Source organism: Pseudopodoces humilis, chromosome 7, assembly GCF_049639895.1.
Source record: "Pseudopodoces humilis isolate 2021_Gansu_Grassland_sample_001 chromosome 7, ASM4963989v1, whole genome shotgun sequence".
NCBI classification, from domain to species: Eukaryota; Metazoa; Chordata; class Aves; order Passeriformes; family Paridae; genus Pseudopodoces; species Pseudopodoces humilis.
The window spans coordinates 58708948-58723265 of record NC_142206.1 but is presented as its reverse complement, the minus strand read 5'-3'; the positions used below and the strand labels follow the sequence as shown (position 1 = coordinate 58723265).

The 14318-nt window shown below is 51.6% G+C and overlaps 1 protein-coding gene across 2 annotated transcripts in view; it reads right to left on the bottom strand.

Moving 5' to 3' along the window:
- The window catches only part of ARMH4 (armadillo like helical domain containing 4), a 52006-nt gene extending 37958 nt beyond the window's left edge, over positions 1-14048 (bottom strand). For both annotated transcript variants that reach the window (XM_005528546.3, XM_088057696.1), the window contains exons 1-4: positions 13987-14048; positions 6088-7453; positions 5026-5238; positions 3590-3808 (exon numbers count right to left, since the gene is read on the bottom strand). In XM_005528546.3, coding sequence (XP_005528603.3) covers positions 3590-3808; positions 5026-5238; positions 6088-7420 — 1765 coding nt within the window. In that variant the 5' untranslated portion in view covers positions 7421-7453; positions 13987-14048. The remainder of the gene's footprint in view (positions 1-3589; positions 3809-5025; positions 5239-6087; positions 7454-13986) is intronic.
- Between the last annotated feature and the right edge of the window lie 270 nt (positions 14049-14318).

The window sequence follows — 14318 nt, the reverse complement described above, 5'->3', positions numbered from 1 at the left end:
TTAATCCACACAGTCAAGGTCCAAACAGCAATCCCCTTCAGAGCCTTAATTTCTGGGAAAAATACCCTTCATATCCCCCAAATCAAAAAGAAAGTCCCTTCTACTGTGACACAGTTCAGAAAAAAAATGGGGAGTTGCATCATCTTTTATAAATTTATGTAAATGGCTACAAATTCTGAAATATTCAGGAGGAATTTCTTCACAGAAAAGGTGATTAGACATTGGAAGAGGCTGCCCAGGGAGGTGGTGGAATCACCATAGCTGGAGGTGTTTAAGGAAAGACTGGACATGGCCTTGTTGACACAGAGGTAATTTTGGTCAAAGGTTGGACTCAATCCTGAAGGATTTTTCCAACCTAAACTGTCCTATGGTACACAAAATGGTTCACAGCAGGCTGAAAACACACATGAAACTCCAAACTCTGCCAGCTGAGAGCCATCCTAATTAATTGGGAACACTCCACACAAGAGCTACTTGGTTAAGGCCTCCTCCTCTGGATTTAAAGTTGCCCATTTTCAGAGCTATTGGCTGCTCCTGCCAGCACACAGCAGCCAGAGCAGCTCCTGCTTTAATCAAGCTCTGAGCACCCTCCACAGCCAGCAGCCCTCCTGACCCCTGAACTGTGTGAGCAGCTCGGTCCCAGCAAGGGGATCAGACTGCAGGAGGAAATTCTTCCCTGTGAGGGTGGCCAGGCCCTGGCACAGGGTGCCCAGAGAAGCTGTGGCTGCCCCTGGATCCCTGGAAGTGTTCCAGGCCAGGCTGGACAGGGCTTGGAGCACCCTGGGGTAGTGGAAGGTGTCCCTGCCCACAGCAGGGGTTGAGATGAGAGGCTCTTTGAGGTCACTTCCATCCCAACCCATTCTGTGATACCACGATCCCCTGCTGTCCAGGCAGGGTGGTGGCACACAAGAGAACCAAATCTTGAGCCTGCAGGGCCAGATACAGACTCACCCTCACCCACAGCAACAGGACCAGAGTCTGGTGTGCTCAAGCCAGCAGGTTTCAGCTGAAAACTGCAATGATTTTGCAGAAGAGGGAGCATGGCACACATATCCTGCCACTTCAGAAAGCCCCACCTGCCAAATGCTGCCACGCTGGGGGTGTGCAGTCACCTCTGCCAACACCTACCATGGCAGATGTTACAGCACAGGAATCAAGTTGAAAAGGAATGGGGTTTCTTTCCAAAGAGTCACTTTTTGAATGGCACTGGGAGGTGGTCCTCAGTAAGGCAGCTGAACCAGCAGCTCTGTGTACCCAGAAGCCCTACAGAGAAATCTGCAGTGCTCAGCTTGCTAGAGAGACATACAAATTCTAGGCAGAGACAAAATACATAATCAATTCCCCCAGACAAGCAAGTCTTATCCTCTGCTATGCCCTGTCCCCATATCCTATAATCCCTTTATAGGATTTCTCTGACTAGGAAGGGCGAGCAGAACCAAGCTCACCATGGAGTCAAGGCAGGAGGATATCTGTTACCCAGCTCATCTCTCCAGAGTCCACCAGAGAGGAGGATAAGCTCATCTAGACATATTTTCATTCTGTCTGTGCAATTTGATTTTTTAAAACAGTTTTACATCTGAGCCAGGCAGGTGAATACACAGATGCAATTAACCACAGGCAGTTTGGCACAGATGGTCCCCAAGAAACAGAGTGAGCTGAGCAGCAGGGATTTATATTTAATGATGAGCCAGGCCTTCAGTAGGCAAGTCAGCAGGACCCCACTGAAGGCAGCAGAGCTCACTCAGCTCCTTGCACTTCTTCCAACAGTGAGCCAGGCACAGGCTCTCCCCAAAGGGCCAAGATCCCTCATTAGGGACCCAATCATGTGCTTCCAACAGCATCCCCAAAAAACCTGAGTATCCTGGGCTGGAGCTCTGTGTAGCTTTAAAGGAAAACACTCCCAAACAGATCTTGGATCTGGGAGCATCTAGATATTCTGAGAGTGAACACCAGAACTGTAATTTTGGGAGCTAAGCTTCCAAATGCCACTCCACCATGAGGATGGAATACCCCCCCAATTGCTATTAAGCAGAAAAAGATGTTAAGGGAGCAGAGTTGTAGCTCAAAAAGCCTTCCTTTGTGTTTAACTGGGGCAGCACCATCCCCAGGCAGAAAGCCTTTCCCCAAGTTGCCCCATTTTACAAGATGTGGATTCATGATCCCCAGCACCAGGGAACCTTCTGGCTCCCAGCACAAAGGTCTAGGCTGAGCAGAGGAGGTTTAGCCCACAAAAGCTGTGACAGCTGTCAAATCCACACAGCACAAAGAGCCCCATGTCCCTTTGAGAACAGGCACCTGCAGAGCCAAGAAACCCACATTTCCACTTGAGTCCTCATCACTGAGGGCACCTGGTTCCAGCTACAGCCCACAATTGCCTTTAGAAGATCCCAGAGCACAGAAAACTGAGGGCAGTAGGAATCCAGTAAAGTTGCATCAGTCCTGTACTGGAGCAGAAAGGTTTTTTTAATGCCTGTGCAGAAGGTCTCAAATCAAGAGAGACCAAAGCTCAGCTGAAACTGAAATCCCTCTTATCTTCCCATGCAGAAACCCAGGCTTCTAAAGGAGATCCCAGAGGGCTATAAAACACTTTAGCCTCCTGAATCACACTGCTCTTGCTGAGCAGAGACCTCATTTCCCAGCCTGAAAGATGAGGTTTTCCCTACACACACATGACCTTTTCCTCCCCTGCTGCCACTCTCCCATCAGCACCACATCTTTGCCTTGCCAGTGACATCCAAGATTCATCCTGGCAAGGGGAGAATGCTGCAGTTGGAATCCCAGAGAGCTCAGGGAAGGCTTCAAAGCCAGCAGCAAGCCAGGCATATGCAGTGAGGAAGGCTCCCAGCTTTTGCTGCCCTCTAAACTTAACAGGAGTGAGAGTTATTGCTTCCTGCAGAGAAAAGATGCTGATGAGCTGTTGTCTACAGCACCCCACCTCTACTCAGAGGAGAAATACCATCTGGCAATGCCACCCTGGAGAGCTGCCAACCTTTGCAGTAAAATACTACGGCAAGAGAAGGTCAAGATAAAAGAAGGGGAGCAAAAACAGGCAGAAAGATTAATTCCTGCCAGGTGGTATCAGCCCAGACACTGGAGCACAGAACTGGATGGATGAGCAAGCAGAGAGGAGTTCAAGCAGGAAAAGGAGCAAGAAACAGTTCTCTGCAGGAAAATTGTGGGTGAGCTGAATAGAAGTCAGATCAGAGCTGCAGAGCAGCTCCAGGGCAGGATCAGCTTTACCTCAGCACCCCTTGGTGGGTGTTCCCTGGCACAGAGCTCTGCAGTGCATGCACACACCATTACAGGTGTGCAGAGCCAGACCCTGCTGCAACAGCAACACCACTGCTGCTCCCTATCCAGGAAAAAACCCACCCCCACCCACCACAGCCACTGGAATTTCAGGCATCCTCCAGGACACTGTTCATTGCTTGCTTCCTGTGCCTCCTGGGAGAGGACAGGCTGTTCAACAACTTTATTGGGAACAGTAAGATGTGCACACACAGGTGTAAGCCAAACAGACAAACTGGGGGCTGTCAGGGCAGGTGTGGCACTCCACAGGAGGCCACCTGGCCCTGGGGCTCAGGGGTACCTTCTGACTCCAGGCGGTCCAGCCCGTAGGTCACGGCCGTGCTGATCCTCCGCACAGAGGGAAGAGCTGTTCTCCTGACAGAGGAGGCCACTGATGCTGGAGTCACCAGGACCACACTTCTGCTGGATGGCTCCTCTGTCTGTCCAGCTGGGCTAGAAGACATCCCACCAGTGGCTGGAACAACCTTCTCACTGGTGACCAGGATCCCATCTGTGAGATCTACAGAAGACAAGAAACATCAGCCACTCAGCCTAACAATATTTTTTTTAAAAAAAACCAAGAAACTCCTTAATGAAAATTTAACTCAAAGGAAGTCACTAAACTTTCGTTTCCTTTGAGATGTGACTCTGCTGTAATGAAACTTTCTCCTCAAGGGCAGCCAGCAAAGGAGGTTCCCTCTAATGAGGAGGGAACCCTTAAAGGTTTTAATTCTATTGCTTTAAGGACTACTCATCACCACACCCTTACAAGATCAGAGCACCAAGACACCAGCTGAGAACTGAGCCAAGTGACAGATCTAATAGTTCATTACAAAGATAAAAGTTGGTTGAATTTATAATTAAATCCCAGAAGCAAATTCAATTAGTGGAAACTGCCAGAAGAACCTTCTCCCCCTTACAAATGGACCCTAAATTCAGAGATATAATACAAACAGCTTTTTTTCTTTTGATGCCCTGCAACACAAGAATTACCAGAAAAGCTGCCCAGCAGCATTTTCATTACAATGGTGCCCACCACCACAGAAATACACTCCAGCTCAAAGTCAGCCTCATGCTGAGGGACCCTTTGCCACACTCCTGTTGGGAAGACAGGCTCCAACATGTACCTGCCAAGGTGACACCAAACCAGCAGGCAGCAGCTACAGGAACATGACTGCTTAGAGCATTTCTGTATGAGCCACATCAACCTGAGAATAACCCACCATTGCTCAGGAAAAGTGAGTATCAGTGCAGGTTTCCACACCCAAGGGCTTGCCAGGCTCCTGCAGGAGGGTGTCTTTCCCCCACCACTGGCTCCCATGTAATCTTGATGAAACATTTTCATCCTCTGGACTGAGCATCAGCAATCTGTGACTGCCTTGGGTTCCAGAAGTAAGAACTCTCCCTCCATAAGTAAAAAACTGTTTAAGTGTCTAAAGCTAAAGGCACCTTGCTAGAAAGGACAGATGGTGGGGTTGTTTGGTTGGGGCATTTTTTTTTAACCTCTACTTCACTTATTTGGGGCAAAAAAAATCCATGTGCTGGCAAATTCCAATGTGGTGGATCTCAGTGTGGGCAGAACACAGCAGTAGCCCAGGTTTAGAGGCAGAAACTTAGCAATAAGAAGTCACTTCAATAAGGATGTTGTGTCGAGACTGGAGTGTCCAGGCTCTGACACTGGTTTCAGATGTACCATCTCATCCTGTGTGGAAGTGAGTCCCTGAAGCACAGTCCTACCTTCTGCATGCACAGGGTTCACTGTGGAGGAGGCACCAGGCGCCACCAGCACCTCGGTGGCACTGGGAGCCGTCAGCATCTGGGTGTCCTCCCCGCTGTTCTCCTGAGGAAAGCTGGCAGCCCCTGCTCCCTGCGTGGCACCAGGCACCTCTGTCACAGCTGAGAGAGCAGCACCAGCCTCCTGGGCAGCTGTTGTCACCTCCTGAGTAACACCTACAGCAAGAACAGGTGTCAGGGCACACTCACAGGACAGCTGACAGCAGCAGAGCACACATCTGACGCAATATAAAAGGACTACAACTCCATGCATTAAAAATTCCAGAGCCACAGTGCCAGCAGCAGGTCCAGCCTTTAGTGACCAGCTCCCACTGAAACCTCAGCTATGCAGAAGGGTTTATTTTTGTTGCACAAGTCCTAAAGACAGTGTTGCTTACCCAACATCTGGGAAACAGCAGAGAGGGAACCTGCTGACAAGTCGAGGGCTTATAAATTAATCTAGAAATTAATCAGTCAGGTTTCAGCATCAGCCTGCAATTATCTTCCCTTCTTTTACAGCAAAAATTAGGTCTTTTGGATGCAATGAAGGGAAATCATCATTTTGCATCTGCAGCCAAAGAGGGAAGAATAAAGATGCCCAGCAATTAAAAAGTCCTCATCAAGCCAGAAACATGTCATTGCCCAGCACCTGACCAGCCTTTTTTTTTTTAGCAATTCTTTTATATTTTAAACACTAAGTAGGAATACTGTCATGAGGCTGCAGATGCCATCTCTGGAGGTATGTGCAGGGCAAGGTGACAACATCAGCCTGTGGCAGGAGGATTTCTGCCTGCAGGTGAGAGTTGGGACAAGCACTGGACAACACAGCCTGGCCACAGCTTCACTATGGGGTGAGGAGGCAACACGAGGAGTTTGTGACAAGAGCCAGCAGCTCTCTGCACAGACCTCTTGACCTCAGCAGCCTTGTAAAGGCATTAAAAACATCAATGGCTCACAGGCTGCTTGGTACAACTCACTTAAAATCCCAGAAATGAGAGGCAAGTGCCTGTAACAGGCAAGTTTTACCTTCCCATGAACTCCCCAGAGTAGGAGAGAGCTCAGGCTGGGTATCTGTCACCACAGCAGCCTCCGGCTGTGACGGAGGGACGCTCTTCTCCTCCTCTGCTGTGACTGCACTTATGTTTTCCAGCGAGCCAAGATCAGCTGTGTCTGCATCCGACAGGTTCCCAGTGTGGAAGGCATCATTGCTGCCTGTGGAAGTTGCTGGCAGCTCCTCCCCTTGCACTGGCACTGTGCAGTTGCTCTCCTTGGCAAGCCCAGGCACTGGTGGAGGGGACACTGGGGAGGGCACTGCTCTTGTGGCATCCTCCTCCTCCTCCACATCCTCCTGAGTGGTCTGGGATGGTTCTGTTGTCCCCAGCTCCTCTGTCACCTCCTGGTGAGACATGCTTGCCCCTTGACTGATGTCCCCCAGTTTTGTGTCATCCCAGTCAGGTGGCACAGTGTCCATAGGAGCGACGGTGACAGTGCCAGCCGTGGGGGGCAGCTCTTGTTGTGCGACACCTGTCCCTGCTTCTGGCTGAAGGGAGGCCTCAGTTGCCACAAGGGGATGTCTGGCAGCCACAGATGTTGGTGGAGCCAGGGATCTCAGAGGGCTCCCTGTGCGGGGTCTCGGCATCTCCAGCTCAGAGGTCACACCCACAGCCTGGGGAGTTGGGATGACAGGGTGGCCACTGGCTGCTTCCCAGCTGGGAGAGCTGGGGCTCAGTGTGGGCTGGGAGCTGCTCTCTGCTTCCTCCTCCTCCTCCACAGTGGTCCCAGAAAGGGGCTTTGCTGAGGGGCCAGCAGAGCTGGGCTCCACTGCCACACCACCCTCTGTTGTGGTGTCACCAACAGGGCCACCAGACTCCTCCTGGACTGGAGGGCTCAGCGTGGTCACAGCTGTGGTCAGCATGGCCCTGAGTGCTTCATCCTCGTCCAGCTGTGCCTCAGTGGGAGCCAGCTCCTCCTCAGGCACAGCAGGCAGTGCCCCAGCAGAGGGGTGAGCCCCCAGGGCCTGGCTGCTGGGGACAACACGGCTCGGGCTGGCAGGGAGAGCTTCTCCTCCTGCAGTGAAAGCTTCATCCACAGGTGTCCCAGATGGCTGTGCTGACACTGCACATGGCTCCTCAGAAGCTGCCTGCTCAGAAGGGCCCAGATTGTTTTTCAAGTCCACCATGCCTGTCCTTTCATCTTCCAGCCCATTCCCTGCCCAGGGGCCGTGCTGGACCTTTGTCACACCAGTCTCCTCCAGAGGCTGAGCAAGGCATAGAAGGCTGCAGGACAAGAGCAGGATGCTGCAGGTGACCACACAGATATTAAATCCTTTTGATCTCCTCATGGCTGAGGGAAGATGCATCCAGAAGCCTGCAAGGCTGACAAATCCACAGACCTAGAAGGGGAAAAAGGAACCAAGATTACACATTCCCATAAATAACCATGGACCCTGGGCCTTAAATAACTGGGAGACCAAGTCTATGGCCAGTTGTGACCCCTCCTACATATTCCAAGCAATGAATTCCCCCATCTGTTTTACTGTTCTCAGCCTACCCTACCTGAAGATGCCAAACAGAACCAAATGCTGCTCTGAAGCCCGGGACAGACCTTGCCCAGCTCTCACCCCAGCAGCAGAGTGCTATGCTCTACCCAGCAGGCATCAGACCTGCAAGCAAAGCTGTGGATCAACCTGTTTGTCCTGAACCAAGAATCAAGAATTCAAGAATGATGCTTGTCAGGGCCATGAAGTCTCAGGTTTTCTATGTCCAGCCCTGTTCTGTGCACTGGCACAGGAGGAGAGCAAGGACCCTGCACAGAGAACAAGATGGGTCTGTGGGGGACAGCACAGGACCAGAGCCACACCAGGAGGCTTTAGGGCTGCATCATGTCCTGGCTGAGGTCCTTGGCCCCACAGAGGAAGCCACAGCCCAGCCAGCAGCACTGCTGCATTAGCACAGTGCCCACGCTGCACTGCACCATGGAGGCACTTCCAGAAAGTTCCACACCCAGAATCACTGTGCCAGTCAAGAGTTTCCAAGAGAGCACTGAGCCTGTAGCCCAGCAGAGATCCAGCCAGCTGACAGCCTGCCCTTGGCAAGCTCTGCTGCCTCCAGGCACACAGCTCCAGCTCCCAGCCACCTCCCCTGGGCACTTGCCTCAGTCCTGGGATGCTTCTCCCGCGCTCCAGAGCAGAAGCCCATGCCATCCAAGGCCCCACACATTGGTCACACCAGTCCCACACACACAAACATCCCTCTGTCGCACACAGCCTGGGCTGGTGCTCCTCCTCCCAGCTCCAGGAGGCAGCTAGGCAAGGGCACAGTCAAGCCCTGCTGCAAGAGCCCACAGCCATCAGCAGTTTCAAGTTCTTTCACGTGTTCCTCCAGTTCTGGGGCCCCCAGAACTATTGAAAGATATTCAGGCATATTGAAAGACCTTGAGCTGTTGGGGTAAGTCCAAAGAAGAGCCAAGCAGATCACAGGGCTGGAGTACCTCTGCTGCAGACACAGGCTGAGAGAGTTGGAGAAGGCTCCAGGAACACATTGGAACATATTCCAGTGCCTAAAGTGGCTCCAAGAGAGCTGGAGAGGGACTTTGGACAAGGGCATGGAGTGACAGAGCAAGGAGAAATTGCTTTCACCTGACAAAGAGTAGGTTTAGATTAGATATTAGGAATAGATTTTTGACTGAGGGTGGTGAGGACCTGGCACAGGTTACCCAGAGAATCTGTGGTTGCTCCTGGATCCCTGGAAGTGTCTAAGGCCAGGCTGGATAGGGCTTGGAGCAGCCTGGGATAGTAGAAGGTGCCCCTGCCCATGGCAGGGGGTGGAATGAGGTGAGATTTCATCATTCCCAAGCAAACTGCTCTTCCCTTTGGGCTGCAGGAGTTACAAACATCAGTAAGGAAAAAGGTTGGGGTTGTCACAACCATCCCTAAGTCTTCCAAAGACCAGCAAAGTTCAGCCTGTGCAGTCTCACAGCTCATGGGCACCAGGATAAATCCCTAAACTTGCCACACTCCCCAGTTCCCCACCCAAACAGCACAGGCAGAAGTATCACTCACATTTGTACCCACAGAGTGCAGCAACACAGCTCAGAATCGACCATTGCAGGCTCCAGCATCTGGCTGAGCCTTCAGGGCACACTGAGTCACTTTTTCCATTCTCCCTGAAGCCTCATCCCAGTGGTTTGAGCTACTAGAATAATTCCTTGTCACAGGCCACACACATGCACCAGGTGCTCGGGGACAAGCAGAAGCCACCACAAAACTCTTCACCAGCCTAGATTCCTTCCACTTTATTTTTAGCATCTTCTATCTCTGAAGGATGAGGAGCCACCCATCTATTTTCTCTATCCCCCCCTATCCAAAAAAATAGCTGAAAACTGACAATATTTACCTCTTCTTCCAGGCTAACTCTTCATGCATTCCTGTAATCAAAAAGCACTAAGAATAGATTATGGAAGTTAAATTGTTAGTGCCTAACACTCCGCCTTACCATGCAGCTGAATATAATTCACCTCAACACCCCTTCAGCAAGTGCCTGTTCAGAGCAGGCATATTGAAACATCAAGAAGTAGGGTTTTTTTATACTTAAAAAATAGTTTGGCTTTAAATACAGCTTCTCAAGAAGTCAGGAGCATTTAGGTGGCACAAATGCTTTCAGCAGTGCTTAAACATAAACAGAACTCCAGCTGCACTTGAAAAAGCACTTCTCTTGCAGTCATATACATTATACATATGTATATACACATCTGTACACATTTTGTAGCTTTCTAGCTCTAGGCTCCCAAATAGCCAAAGATATTCAGGACAGGTTAGCAGAGCTAAAATGCTCATCTCCTCCCAACAAGCTTACTCCATATTTACTAGAACCTTTCCTTCTGGGTGGTAGATAATGTAGGCAACTCAATACCAGCCTGATAAGAGTTCTGGAGTCCTTCAGGCAGCTTCATATTGTTTCTACCAGTCTGAAAAGCCCTGCATAATCCTGCATTTCTACAGGGCAAAAATCACATTGGAGACTTATTTGCTCAGGAAGTCCACAAGAGCCAGATGTAAGCTAACCTAGACCTTCACACTCAGTGAAAGCAGGAGATAGCAGCATGGAGCTTGCTGCAGGATAATGGCACGGGTTCACACTTCAAAGAAGATTAGTCAGGGCTTAAGATCTACTTAGCTTTAGGAAGAGGCTGGATTAGAGAGTGTATGAACAGCAGTGACCTGGCTATCTCCTTAAGCAGAGTTTGACACCTTGCTGAAGCACTTCCACTGAATGCAGGAGCTGCAGGTAGCTGGCTGCAGAGCAGTCTGTTCCCCAAGCCGCACTGAGTTACACATTTATCCTTCCATCTCGCTATTTTTATAGTCAGCCTGCTCTCCAGCCCCAGCCAGGCTGTAAGAGCAGGCTGGAGCACACTGCCCTGACCAAGCACCTCCTCTGTAGTAAACCTGAGCTTCTGTTACCAGCTTGAAGGCAGTAACTCAGTATTTCATGCCACAGGAACTCCTTGTCCCCAGATTTCACCTGGCATCCTCAGAGCTGAAGCCCTGGAGGCCAAGCACCAGCCAGGCTCAGGGTGGAAAACTAATCCTTGCTTCCAATAGGAAGCACACACTGAGGGCAAGAGACAGTGCCAGCTACTTCCCCTGCACTTAATAACAACAAATCCCAGGAGATGCAGTTCCTCCAGCCGCAAAGGCAGCGCAACTGCAGGCAGCCAGGGAGCTTTATCTTTAGCATGGAAAATAATAACTTTTCTTTTAACACCTGGTAGGCTGGAAAATAACACAAAGGACTGCGAGGCTGAAAACAGGGGTAAAAGCTGGACATCTCCAGGAGCTCCCCACAAGAATAAGAGCCAACTACCTCAGTGGGGAAGTCAGGAAGCTGAGGGACAATAAATATAAATTGGTCACCAGCTGAAGTAGTCTCAGACTCAGCTGGATCTTTCTGAGCCAGGCTGCTTGCCTGCTCCATACAATTAGCACTTGCAGTAGTTATTAAACCATTAACCCCTCTGAATTAAGGAGACCTGTTTGAGATCAGCTCTTGGGGGGCCCAACAAAAGCCAGCTCAGAAGGAGCCCCAGCCTGTTATGGTCACTCCAGCAAGGCAGGCTTGCAGGGGACCTGCACAGGGCAGAGCAGATGCCTCTCCTTCAATAGCTGCTCCTTGCATGGACCAGTGGTTTGTGGAGACATGCTGCAAAGGATTAAGCTCCCCCTCTGTTCCAGCTGTGTGCAGCTACTCCCTCCGAGAGCTTTTTAAGAGTTTCACCCAGCCAGCTTACTTGGGGAAAACAACACAACACCCCCCCAGAAAAAAAAATAATAAATTAGCTGCTTTTTTTCTCCTGTCTTTGGCAAGTTATGGCTATGTTTCTACCCAAATTCTTGAAACAGTGTGTGTGGGGGGGGAAAAAGTACCAAGTTTTAAACACACTTGGATTAATAACTCTGCTCTGACACAGGCAGGACACTCACACGCTAAAGCAGCTGCATGCATCATAAAGCAGAGAGCAGGAGATGAACAGGTCAGCCCCAGACAAACCTGTCTGGCCTTTGAAAAGAGCTTCTCACACCTCCAAGCACAAGCTTGGTATCAGCCTTGGCTGGCTGAGCAGTCCTGGGTGCGCTCAGCTCTGCAATTCACCTGCCAATTCATAAGGGAACCGGAACAAAAAAACTGCAAATCTTTTAATGTGAAGATTTAGCCACAACATACAAGTCAAACAACTGCCAGCCGTCAAGTGCTCTGTTACAGGGTGCTAATGTATGCCGTCCAAGCCTCATTACTTGTGCTGAATACAAAAGGCAGCAGATAATACACTGCAGAGCTCCAACTCCTACTTTTGTGCACAAACCGAGAAAGATGCCTTCATCTCATCCTGCTTTATGTCCTTGCCCAGTTCAACCGAGTGAACTGGGGAGCTGATGCCCTTCCAGCACACACTTCAGGTAAACAGACCTCGACCAGCTCCAACAGCTCAGTGAAATCCCAGCAGGGACCCAACTCTACACCAGCCACCAACATAAAGTCAGGTGAGAAAAATTATGTCGAGACAAGCACACATCAGAGGGGCACATCCTCGCCTACCCTTGAGGACGCATCCTTAAAAGCAAACAAATGAGATATTAATATTCTGTAAGGCCAGCTTCCCACCGGTCCCAGTGAGGCACCTTAATACATAATACATCACCTCCACTTCCAGCCTCGGCACTCCAGCTGTAGTTCTTTGAGGAGCCAGAGACATGACATGTTTTAGGCATTATTCCCCCAACCACCAAGAGATCACTTGCTTTGTTCAGAACAGCATACGGACCACCTATGGAAATCCCTGCTGGGATTTGCAAGTAAAAGCTGCACAGTTCTCTGTGGCTTCTGACCCGTGCCAGCTCCCCGGCACCACACAAGTCTAAGGTCTACCAAATTCCTGAGGGATTAAGATAGGGAGGAGGGGGTGTTTGAGAAGGAGGCCAAAGGGTGCAGCAGTTTTCAAGCAGCAGAAGGACAGAAACGCCGCTCCCCAGCCTGCCTGGGAGCACAGGGAGAGCACTCGGATTCCAAGCAGCAAGAAACGCTCCACGATTTCAGCGCCTCACCAAACGCTGACAGCACCACCACACAGGAGACCTAGAGGATCACAACTCCCTGCGGGTGAAGCTTTAAGAGCAGATTAAATGCACCTTGCCAGGCCCTTTTGGCTCGGGCAGAACCTGCGTGGGGTCCAGGGAATAGGATTAGGGCTGGCTCAAGGCTTGATTACACCCAGCACGCCCGCTTGCCGGGCACGGGTCCATCTCCCCGTTCTCCTTAGTCATATTCACAGGTGACTTTACACCCCAGAAAGTGCACTCTTACCCCAGCGGGCAGGGGATCAAGTGCGAACAACCTCCCGGAGATTCCTCCCGCCCAGGCCCGCAGCAGGACAGAGGGACAGCGGCGGTCACCCCCAAACCACCCCCGCGAGAAACACACCCCCGCCCCCAAAAGCCTTTCCGAGGGAGCCCACCGGGACCCCCATCCCGGCAGGACGGCGTGCCCCGCTCGCCTCGCTGCCCCTTCCCCATCCCCCGGGGCTGCAGGGACCAGCCGCTCGCCGGGAACAAAGAGCCGCGCAGAGGATGCGCTGCCCCGCGGGCAGCCGAGCATCGTCGGAAAAACCCACGGATCGATTCCAAAGGCACAACCCCGCGGCAAACGCGGCACGGGGAGGGGGTGCGATGCCGACCGTGTGTGTGTGTGTGTGTGTGTCCCGGCCTCACCTGGCTGTGGCCGCCGCCGCCCGGTGCCTCGGCGCCGCGCTCCCCCAGCCCCGCGGCCGCACGGGCGGGGCGGAGCGGGCCGCCCACCGGCGGGCGGTGTCGGGGGCCGGCCCGCTCCGCCCGACCGCCGGCCCCTGCCGGGTTCCGTGCTCCCCGGCACCCGCAGCCCCCGGGAGAGGCCGCCGGCAGCCGCCTTTGCTCCTTCGCCAAAGGGAAGTTTGAGCATCCAAGCGCTCGGCTCCCGCACCCAACTCTTCCTCAGTGCCTGACCCGAGGAGCTGCCGCTCTTCGCTTAGGAGGAGCTGTAAAAACACGGCCTACGGCGCCCTTTAGTAGTTTTCCATCTATTACAGATTCTCCTCCAGTGTTTTCAGCTGCAGAGGTCACCTTCCCCTAATACTCCCTCTGCAAAGGAGAGCAACTTCTGAAGTAACAACACCTGAATTAGAAGAGCTATAGTCAATTTCCCTTTTTTGATGCTTTGTTTAAGCACCTATTTGCCCAGTAGAGAGAAAGATAAACAGCTTTACTTGTGCTTTCCTGCTCCCACCTATTTTTTTCCCAGTAAAACCCCCATAACTAATGAGAGAAGAAAACCTTCAGACCAGTAGGTCCTGGCTCACACATCAATTCACGTTGCCAAAGAACTAAGAATCCCATACCTTGACTCCAAACCCAAAAGATGAGAGCAGTTCAGCTTCCTCTCGCTCCCCCGAGGCCAGTGTCAGGGGCAGCACAAGGTCTCTGCTGCACACAGAGGGTTTTATACGCCCTCTCAGGCAGTGACTCATTCGGAGGGGGCTGCAGCAGGTGCAAGGTGTTTGAGCTAGGCAGGGACAGGTGAGGAGAGACCAAAAATAATGATCTCTCACAGAAGGCAATGGCTGCGGTGGGGGGATTTTGGGGGGTGGAGTTGATAGGAAGGACTAGAGGGAAGGCATGGGACAGGTGAGTTAAAACCTTGACTTCTTGATGAACGTGCTCTACCGCACGA